This window comes from Nannospalax galili, unplaced genomic scaffold (genome assembly GCF_000622305.1).
Source record: "Nannospalax galili isolate Female #2095 unplaced genomic scaffold, S.galili_v1.0 scaffold106, whole genome shotgun sequence".
Classification (NCBI taxonomy): Eukaryota; Metazoa; Chordata; class Mammalia; order Rodentia; family Spalacidae; genus Nannospalax; species Nannospalax galili.
In genome coordinates, this window is record NW_008354872.1 from 445,998 (window position 1) to 456,398 (window position 10,401).

The 10,401-nt window shown below is 48.4% G+C and overlaps 1 protein-coding gene across 1 annotated transcript in view; it reads right to left on the reverse strand.

The window, feature by feature from the left end:
* Positions 1-240: 240 nt before the first annotated feature.
* Coro2a (coronin 2A) overlaps positions 241-10,401 on the reverse strand; it is a 60,209-nt gene continuing 50,048 nt past the window's right edge. The window contains exons 7-12 of the mRNA XM_008851960.3: positions 9,590-9,694; positions 8,833-8,929; positions 6,415-6,527; positions 5,969-6,059; positions 4,667-4,938; positions 241-2,927 (exon numbers count right to left, since the gene is read on the reverse strand). Of these exons, the coding sequence (XP_008850182.1) occupies positions 2,796-2,927; positions 4,667-4,938; positions 5,969-6,059; positions 6,415-6,527; positions 8,833-8,929; positions 9,590-9,694 (810 nt within the window). The 3' untranslated portion in view covers positions 241-2,795. The remainder of the gene's footprint in view (positions 2,928-4,666; positions 4,939-5,968; positions 6,060-6,414; positions 6,528-8,832; positions 8,930-9,589; positions 9,695-10,401) is intronic.

Consider the following 10,401-nt stretch of genomic DNA (forward strand, 5'->3'; position numbering starts at 1 on the left):
TTCTGTGGGCTTGGAGCACTCTGCTGCCCACTGCTTCCTCCACTTCTCCCAGGGCAGCCCACACCGCCCCATCTTCTCATTCTCTCAATCACCACTGGAAAGGCTTTAGAAGTGTTAGGACCTTACCGGTCTGTTTCCCAGATGGGTGTGTGGTCCAAACCCAAAACCTGATACTAAATTGGGATTTGCAGAACCAAAATAAAAAGGAAAGCTCCATGTACTACAATATCGTGCCAGATGTTTTATTATTTTGGTTGATACAGGGTTTCACACTCTTTCCAGGCTGGTCTCAAATTCTATGTAGCCCAGGTTGGCTTGGAACTCTCAATCCTCCTGCCTCAGCCTTCCAAGTGCTGGGGTTCCAGGTGTGTTACCACTCCAGGGCTGATTATTATATTCTTTCCATTGCACAATTCTGTATTTATTTTCGCTTTTATTTCTTTTATTTTTTATTTATTTAATTTTTTTTTACAAAGGTATAAGGAATTTAAGAAACATTAAAACAATCATTCAAACTGTTTCAGGCACGGTTTCATATGAAAAGCATAGATCCATTTCTCACTTCCTGTTTCCCACGACCTCAAGTTTTGCTCCAGGAAGCAAAATTATTAGAGCTAAGTTGGGTACCAGCCAACAGCTCATCTCCCAGTGTTCTCAATACAGAGAGTTCCTGAGTACCAGAAAGGGAGTGCCCAGGATGTGGGATAAGGAGATGAAGACTACTCTGCCTCTTGCCTGGGCACTGCCAGTGTGGGAACTGCTGCTCCATCAGCTTAAGAACATAAAAATTAAAAAAAAAAAAGATGACTTAAAAAAATATCTGATAAAAATTACCTATCCCTCTCCCTTGCTATGAAATAATTTAAATAATTTATTCTAGATGTTAAAAAAAAATTTGTTCATAGCCTCCTGTGACCTGTTCCTCAGTGTGAGGTCCTAGTCTGGGTCCCTTAGGGTGAGGAGAACTTTAGTGGGGATGGTGTTCCACACAGAGCATGTTGGGAAGCTCTCTGGACTCCATCTCCACCAACAGCAGCCAGTGGCCTCCAGCAGGTTACCTTACTCTGAAGCTGTCTTCCGTTCCTAATGTGTGGCTGGAGGTGGAGGTGAGAGCTTTGTAAACTGTGAAGTGCTGGCCACAAATGAAAGAAGAAAAGCACCCTTTCCCAGGAGCTCCACTTCCCTGGCAATGGCTGGGACTTGACCTTTTGCTAAGGAGCACAATAAGGCAAGCTTGGTTGGCTCATCATCTGGGATGAGTCCTAGTCTAGTGACTGAAATGGAGAATAAATCAAGGAGCATGCGGCTCTGGTGTGTGGAGACAGGCGGTACGAACCATGTGGAGGGGCAGGATCGTGGGACCCTGGGACTAAGTCATAGATTCTTTGCCAATACAGGTAGAGAGGACTAGCCCAGGGGAGTCTCCATTCCCATTGTACTGGACAACTTGTACAGAGGGGCTTCAGTGGGGCCAGGATGAAGGATGTCCTCCAAAGGGATGTTAGCAGATAGCATGGTTTGAAATCTGATAGTCTGGGTGGCTCCTTTCCCACCCCCAGCCCCCAGCTCAAGTGGACCTGTGTGATGGGAAAAACACTGTCTGCCTGTTGCAGAGGGGCGCAGGCAGACAGTAAGTTTTGCCTTTCATCCTTCCCAGGTTCCAGCTGGGTTACTGAACTGGCTACTGAGAAAGGAAGAGCCTCAGGACAGGGCATAGGACACACAAGGGAGGGACATAGACTTTGAGACCAGAGCTTATCTGGTCCTACGTCCTCTCCTATTGCACCCATCCAGAGTCCATACTGGTGGGTGGTCACAGGGCTTTGCTATATCCAGTGCTGGGATTCCCCACCTCCCAGAGGGTGGACGAGGCAGGCTGTGATACACAGACAAGGACTCTGAGTTCTGTGTCCCTACCTAGGGACTTTCTACCTGTATCTAGCTGATTCTGGCTAGAAGGATAGGTTTGGCCTCCTGTCTGTGGTCTAGAATTGGGCCGAATCTTCACTCATTCCCCTCAGGCTAAGCCCCTGTGCCAATATAGGTTTCTGCAGCAAACCCAGGTTATCTCTCCACAGGCAGTGTCAATCAAGGTCAAGGTCTTTGGTGGCAAGTTGTAGACAAGGTAGCATTTTCGAGTATTCACCTACTGTTCAGATGGAAAAACAGACTAGAAAGCAAACTTGGCAAGAAGTCACTAAGTAAGTTGGTTCACAACTGAGGTATTCTCACTGTGGAGGCTGAGCACTGACATTAGTAGTAGACAGATCCAGGAGAAGCAGGACCTCAGTCAGCCCTGCCAGGAAACAAATCTCAATTTTCTCTCTCTGGGCCTCAGTTTCCCCACTGTTAGAATGAGGGAACTGGGCCAGATCAGTGGCTTTCAAAATGCTAGAAAATAATTTAGTAGCAAAAGTATATATTCCACAGTAGGTTAATAGAAGGGGGCACTGTTGGAATGACCACCTGCCAACCAAGATGTCCTCCCACTCTATGACCGTAATCTGCACACCACAGGCAGGTTGGCCTCTCTTGTCCTTCCAGCTCTTTCTACCATGCTCTTTCACCTTGAGAGATCACAGCTCCTCATGGACATTTAGAAACAGAAACTGCAGCTGGGAGAAGGCGAGGGGAAACGGCACTGAGGCCCACTGGAATCTTGTTCAGTGACTGAGCTTTGTTTTCTGATATAAAATATAGAAATAGTGGTTGTTCTTGGGGACCTGTGGTTTGGTTCTGGGCCTCCCCACAGAGCCTTGTGGTGTCCCTGAGGGCGAGGATGCAGAGACCTCTGCTCAGATCTGCCCTGAGCTCATCCGTAAGTTTTTGATCTCCAGTTCCAGCTGCTTGGCCTGGACCTCTCGCTGGGTCAGCAGCTCCCGGAGCCTTCGGATCTCCTCCTGTTGCCGGTAGAACATCTGCAGCAGCTGGGGGAGCACAGGCCAGAGGGCAAGGTCAGCTGGGTGGCCTGGGATGCTAGGCACCAGCACAAAGGCTAAGCCATGACCCCTTTTTGACACAGGTGGGAGTGATTAACAAGGGACAGCTGTTGCTCAGATCTTTCACAAAAGTCTTGCTTACTTTACTCAATAAATGAAATTCAAATGGATTTAAATGTTCACATCAAATTTTTCCTCCCTAGATCCCTGAGGGGTTAGAGCATGGGTACTTGGCCCCAAAGTCTGGAGACTGGGGTTTTTACCACCACTGGACTGTAGGACACTGGTTAATACTGTCAAGTTAATAGGATCTAAAATCACCTATGACACAAACTTCTGAGGACCTTCATGAGGAGATTTCTAGATTGGGTTAATTGAGGTGGGAGGACTCACTCTGACTGTGGGTGGCATCATCTCATGGACTGAAGTCCTGGACTGAATTAAAAGGAGAAAGAGCGAGCCCAGCATTCATCTCTCTCTGCTTCCTGACTTCAGATGCACTGTGACCACTGCCTCAAGTCACTGCCACCATGACTTCCTCACAAAGATGGGACTGTACCTGGAACTGTGAGCTCCAATAAATTTTCTTTTCCAACTGCTTTTGTCAGCTGGGCATGGCGGCTCATCCTTTTAGTCCTAGCACTTGGGAGGCAGAGGCAGGAGGATCTCTGTGAGACTGAGGTCAGCCTGGTCTACAGAGCAAGTTTCAGGCCAACTGGGGCTACAGCCTCAAAAATTGTTTTGTCAAGTATCTTGTCACAGAAACAAAAAAAGTAATTATGGTAAGCAGGTTACTTACCTGCTCTGAGATTCAATTTCTCCTTTGGAAAATGAAAACTCATCCCATTAATACCATAATTGTTACCTCTGTACAGAATAACCATCAGATGCCAGGCACCCCTTGAGGGTCTCTGTCATTTCTTTGAATGCCTGAGTCATTCTTGTCAGGGTGACAGTGTTAGTACCCCCACTTTCAATATGGAAATAGAAGCTTACAGATATGCAGCCCCGGATCTGAAGCCCCATAGTCAGCATAGGGTGGAACAGCCTCTGTCTACCAAGACACCAGCCTCCATGTTTCCCACTGTGAAGGGAATTTGGTCATGTAACATGTCAAAGTGTCTAGCTGTTATTGTTTGAACCTGAAATGTCCCCAGATTGTGGGGCTCTTTTGAAAGCTGTAGAGCTCATAGGAGGTAGAGCCTGGTTAATGGCAGATGACCGGGACAGGCGTTTTAAGGCTCTACAGGTCCTTGGTCCCTAGCCTGTTCTTTCTGCTTCCTGGTCTATGCCTTGGGAACACCAGCCACCCCATGTTCTTGCACCGTGCTTCCCTAGGTATGACTCAAATCTCTGAAATTGTGAACCCAAACAAACCTTTCTTTTCTGAAATATTTCTGTTCATGTTTTGGCCAAACCAATGCAAAAGTAACTAATATGCCAGCCTGGCACTCCGCAGGCACTTAATACATGCTGACTCTGAAAGTCATCAGAATTACAGAGTGCCAGCCCTGGAAGGGACATAACGGTATAAGGTCAGATCCCCTGCATTTCACGGATGACCCCCACCACCTATATGCACATCCACCATCTTGGCACATGGCCTCTTCTCAGAGCCCGTGTGGTGACTACATTAGCCAAATGAGTTAAGGCCAAGGCCAGGGTGCCTTAACCCAGCTGGCTGCACTTCTTGCCCTCCCACCCCACCAGCTTCTCTCTCGCCTCACCTCATTCTCTGTCTTTGGTGGGGGGCATTCAGAAACATCAAAGCCATTGGTTAGGCAGGACTTCTCCTCCAGCCGGTGGTCTGCGGCCCATCTCGGTGCCTTCCCCTCCATCGGAGAGCAGGGTGGCCGGCCATTGTCTACGGCCAGCTGTGCTGTGGGGTCCGAGGGCAGGAGCGAGGCTGAGGCCACAGAATTTGAGAGGGGTCTCTCTGGAGGCAATGTCTGGGAGTTCAGCAGTTCAGAGCCGGGTCTAAGGGACACCAGGATTGGATCTGGCGGGGGGTGGGGGTAGGGGAAAGCAGACGGTTGTGAGAGGGCTGAGCGACTCTGATGGGCATGAGGAGGGCACTGATACAGACAGGCACTAGAGACACGTCACAGGTCACTGCAGACAGGCATGGGCCTACTTCAGTTCAATCAGATACTGACAAGCACATCATATGTACGTGGAAGGGAAGCCAATGTTGGGGAACAGCACGGTTCATGCACTGGAGTTGCTTCCAGGTGCTTGAACTCCTCAAATGAAGTTTATTTTTGCTTAGAGTTGGCTTTTTTTCCACAGACATGTTCTTACTCTGTAGCTCTGGATGACTAAAACCTCACCATTTAGCCCTGACCCTCTGAAGTGTTAGAATTACAGGCCTGAGCGACCTTGCCCCAGCCTTGACCTTGGTTTATAAGGAGAGTCCCACCCACATTGCCCTCTGCCATCTACCAAGTTCATTAGTTCAGACCTCTCCAGGTGAAGACACAAAGGAAGAAATGGGGCATGGGCAGGGCCTGCCTGAGGGCAACACATAACCGGGAAGTGGCACTGTAGTAGCAGGCTTCCCATGCCCTGGGGGTGCATACAGTGGTGAATGCTGTGGGCTTACGGAGGGTGGGAGTATGAGTTGCCCTTCTGTTGACAGGAGGGGTCAGAGTAAAGTCAGGCAGTGGGCAGCGGATGGCTGGGCAGTGGGGCCATTGCCTTGAGACACTCAGGCCACAGACTAATCATAGAGGTGATAGTGCAGGTGGGTAAGGGCCCTGGCTGAGTCACTCAGGCACCCTACACAGTCACAATGGCAGCTTTTCTGTGGGATGATATCCCTTGACCAGGAGATCAGGGATCAGTTGGATGAAGCCCCTGCCTTTCCAGTGTTGTATGCAACCATTCAATCACTGGGCGCTGACTGGCAAGGACCCATCCTCTGAGATATTTTGCACAGCAAAATAAGAAATCAGATCAAACCCCTCGGCTACTGGGGGCCCTGGGACTCTATTCTCCTACCCTGGAGGCCTGCTCTATGCCTGTCTTACCTCTGTTCATCCCGCTGAGCCACTCCAGGGCCGTCAGGGAGGGCTGGGCCCCTGCAGTGGGTGGGTAGATGTCCTCTTGGTAGCATTCTGACTATAAGAGAAGTGGAGACAGTTAGGAGCAGCACTGGGCTGCTTGCTCCCAAAGGGTGGGAACTGGGAGTCCAGCTCCCCGATTCCCTACTGAATGACAAGGAGCCCAGGCCAGACAGTAAGAGCTTTCCAAGGATACAGCAGCTCAGGAGTAGTGGTGGGATGAGACCCAGCACTCCTGGCCCCATAGTTGTCACACTGACCTTGAGAAGAACTTTCCCTTGAAGGATCCTCCCTCAGCCTCCCTATGGTTCCCACAGCATGGGTTGGGGATCTGGGACCCTGACACCCAGGGTCTGTGTTCTTCAGAGTGGGTTGCCCACCTCCCCCATCCCCACAGTCACCTAAACACTTACCCTCCGGGGTACAATCATGGACACAGGCTCAATGAGACTCTTGGTTGTGATCAGCTTGTAGAAGCGGAAGATCTCACAGGAAGACACATCAAGACCTCTCTTTGGCATGATACCTGTGGACAGATGGCCAAGGTTAAGACTGTAAGGAGCCAGCATGTGTGGGACAAAGACAGGTCGCAGCACACCTGACTGTGAACAGAGACAGACCTCCCTCAGCTTCTTCTCTTAGCAAACAGTTCCTGACCAACATCTATGCTGGGCTGCCCTAGGCTGGGAAGATGAGTTGAGGTATTAATTATCAGAGCCTCTCTCTACCTTCAAAGTTCTAGTTATTGTAGCCAAACTCTGAAGGCAGTCACTCTGCTCAGAGGTTCCCTACTTCCATTCTCACATGCTGAGGGCCCAAATGCTTCTGTCTATTTATTTATTTATTTATTTATTTATTTATTTATTTATTTATTTATTTATTTATTTATTTGAGAAAGGATGTCTTGGTACCCAAGGCTGGCCTAGAACTTGCTATGCAGCAGAGAATGGCCTTGAACTTCTGATTCCCCTGCTTCTACCTTGAGAGCACTTGGATTACAGGTGTGTACCACAATGCCTGGCTCTATTTTTTGTTTGTTGGTTGGGGTCTTACTATATAGCCTTGGCTGGCCTAAAACTTGCTAGGTAGACCAGACTGGCCTAGAATTCATAGAAAATCCTCTGCATCTGCCTCCCAAGTACTGGGATTAAAGGCATGCACCTTAGGCCAAGACTTTTTAAAAAAGATTTTATTTTATTTATTTTTATTTTATGTGTATGAGTATTTTGCCTCCATGTATATAAGTGCACCCGTACATTCAGTGCCCACAGAGGCCAGAAGAGGCAACAGATTCCCTGGAACTGGAGTTATGGAGAGTTGTTAGCTGCCATGAAAACTGAACCTAGGTCCTCTGCAAGAGCAGTCAGTGCTTTTAACTGCTTAGCCATCTCTCCAGCCCCAGACTTTTTTTTTGATGTTTTGTTTTTTTGAGACAGGGTCTTACTATGTAGTCCTGGCTAGCCTAGAACTCGATGTACAGATCAGGCTGGCTTTGATCTGTCTGCCTCTGGCTCCCAAGTGCTGGGATTAAAGGTGTATGCTACCACATCAAGCTCTAGACTTATTATCAGTTTAATATGTTATTTATTATTTTTTATTTTATGTGTATGCGTGTATTGCCTGCATGTAGGTAAGTGTACCCGTGTTGTGCAATGCCCTTGGAAGACAGAAGAGGCTGTTGGATCCCCTGGAACTGGAGTTATGGACAGTTGTTAGCTGCCATGTGGATGCTGGGATTCAAACCCGGGTCTTCCACAAGAACAACCAATGTTTTTTCTATTTTTAATTTTTATTTTCTGTGTATGCGTGTATTGCCTGCATGTAGGTAAGTGCACCCATGTCGTGCGATGCTTGTGGAAGACAGAAGAGGCTGTCGGATCCCCTGGGACTGGAGTTACGGACAGTTGTTAGCTGCCATGTGGGTGCTGGGATTTGAACCCGGTCTTCTGCAAGAACAACCAGTGTTCTTAACCACTGAGCCATCTCTCCAGCCCATACTTATTATTTTTCAATATTTTATTTATTTATTTTTGTGTATGAGTGTATTGCCTGCATGAATATATGTGCATCCGTATGTGCACCTGTGTCATGCAATGCCTGTGGAGGTCAGAAGAGGGTGTTGGATCCCCTGGAACTGGAGTTATGGATAGTTGTTAGCCACCATGTGGGTGCTGGGAACCAAAAACAGTCAATGCTTTTAACCTCTGAGCCATCTCTCCAGTCCCCCAGATTTTTTTTTTTTTTGAGGCAGGATTTTTTGTTTGTTTATTTGTTTTTTTTTTGAGACAGTCTCTTCCTGTAGCCCCAGCTGGCCTGGAACTCCCTATGTAGACCAGACTGGCCTCAAACTCACAAAGATCTGCCTGTTGAGGCAGGATTTTGCCATATACTTCAGGTTGGTCTCAAATTCCTGATCCTCTTGCCTCAGCCTCCTGGTACTGAGATTACAGGAATGTGAGACCCAGCTTTCTTTTCCTTTTCTTTCCTTTGTTTGTTTGAGAGTAGGTCTCACATAGCCCAGCTTGACCTCAAACTTGTTATATAGCCAAGGATGACCCTGAACTCCTGATCCTCTAGCAAGTGCCTTGCACTGCCTTGGGACTCTGACAACACAAAGGACATGACCAGATGCAATCCCTTGGACACCCAGAGTCAAGAGCCCAACACACCTTGCTTGCTCTGATTTGTCTGGTCTGTGGTGCTGTTATTAACAACAAGAAATAGATGGATACAGGTAGTGCCTGATGCCATCCCCCTCCTGTCTGAAGTCTTGCTGTACTAAGACCCAGCCCTGTGGCCCTGATGGTGCATGGCTGTGGAGCCCCACTCACCGATCCCCTTCTGTGGGTTGTAGGAGCGGTACTCAGTCAGGTAGCTCAGGTGAGGCTTATCAGCGTTTACCTGGTAGTAGCGAATGTTTCCGTCTCCCTGGGGAGGGGAACAAAGAGTGTCAAAGCTGGGCCATTATGGATGCACAGGCCCCCATGGCCAAGCAGGAAGACTGATTTTCAAGTAGACAGCTGACTAACCTATCTCATACAAGGTCACCAGGGAGCTTGGGCCTTGCCTATCACTAGCTAAGTCCCGGATCTACAACCCCAGCTCATCTGTTCCCCTATGGCAGAGGCCCTGGAGTACTTCCACGTGACAGCCCCTGAGGAAGTCAGGATGGCTGGCCTCAGAGACCAACCCATGGGTCTTAGCTCTGGAGACATTTCCAGTGGTTACAGTCACTTGGAGGTGTTGTTCCTGGCATGCTAGGTAGGTGACATAGGTTCCAGATGTGGGCTAGCCCCTCCCAAGACATGTACGGTCTCAAATTCAAAGACCCTCCAGTTGAGAAACATTGTGTGGGCCTAGAGTTTAAGAGGGACAAACTTCAGGGGAGGGGGTCACACCATAGTTTTGGCTTAAGGTAATCCATGGGCGACAAGAAGGTGAGGGCAGGTGTTCTCCACTAGTGCCTGTTCCCAGCCTGCACCTCCAAGGGCCCTAGGCTGTCTTCTGGTCACACATGGTGCTGAGCTGGCTATTTCTGCCTCTAGCCTCAGGGTCCAGGTAGCTGCCTTCCTCCAGTGCCAGGCTGACCTTTCCCACAATGTAGAGCATGTTGGTGTCCGAGTCGTAGAAGGGAAACAACACACCCGAGGAGCCATCCAGGTCCTCCTCTGTGAGAGGCACAGAGAGGTTTTCCTGCAAGGAAAGAAAGATCATCAGGACCCGAGGGTTGCTCCTGGGAACCCTCAGTGGTGCTCAGATTTGAGTTGCTGCTGTGGGCTATGGGTATGTCTATGTGTGAGTGCATGCTTGTGTGTGAAACACAGAGAGCTTGATTTTCTGTGTTATGTGTATGCCATGTGGGAAGACGCTCTGGTCATCAAGGTCCAATTTGTGGGGTTATTTTATGGTGGAAATGATATATTTTTTCTTTTTTAAATTTTATTATTTTTATGTGCGAGTATATTGCCTGCATGCCTGTAAGTGCACCCGTGTTGTGCAGTATGTGAAGAGGATGGATACCCTGGAACTGGAGTTATTAGCCGCCATGTGGGTGCTGGGATTTGAACCTGAGGAGCCATATACCCAGCCCTGGAAATTATATATATATATATTTTTTATAAGTTTTTATTTTATTTTATTTGTATTCGTGTATTCCTTGTGTGTAGGTAAGTACACCCATGTCCTGCAATACCCTCAGAGGACAGAAGAGCTGTCAGATCTCCTGGAACTGGAGTTACAGACAGTTGTTAGCTGCCAGGTGGGTGCTGGGGTTCGAACCCAGATCTTCTGTAAGAACAACCAGTGTTCTTAACCACTGAGCCATCTCTCCAGCCCCCTGGAAATGATATTTAAAGGCACTCCTTCTTCCTCTCCTTGCTGCCCCATTTTGCCAGCATTTT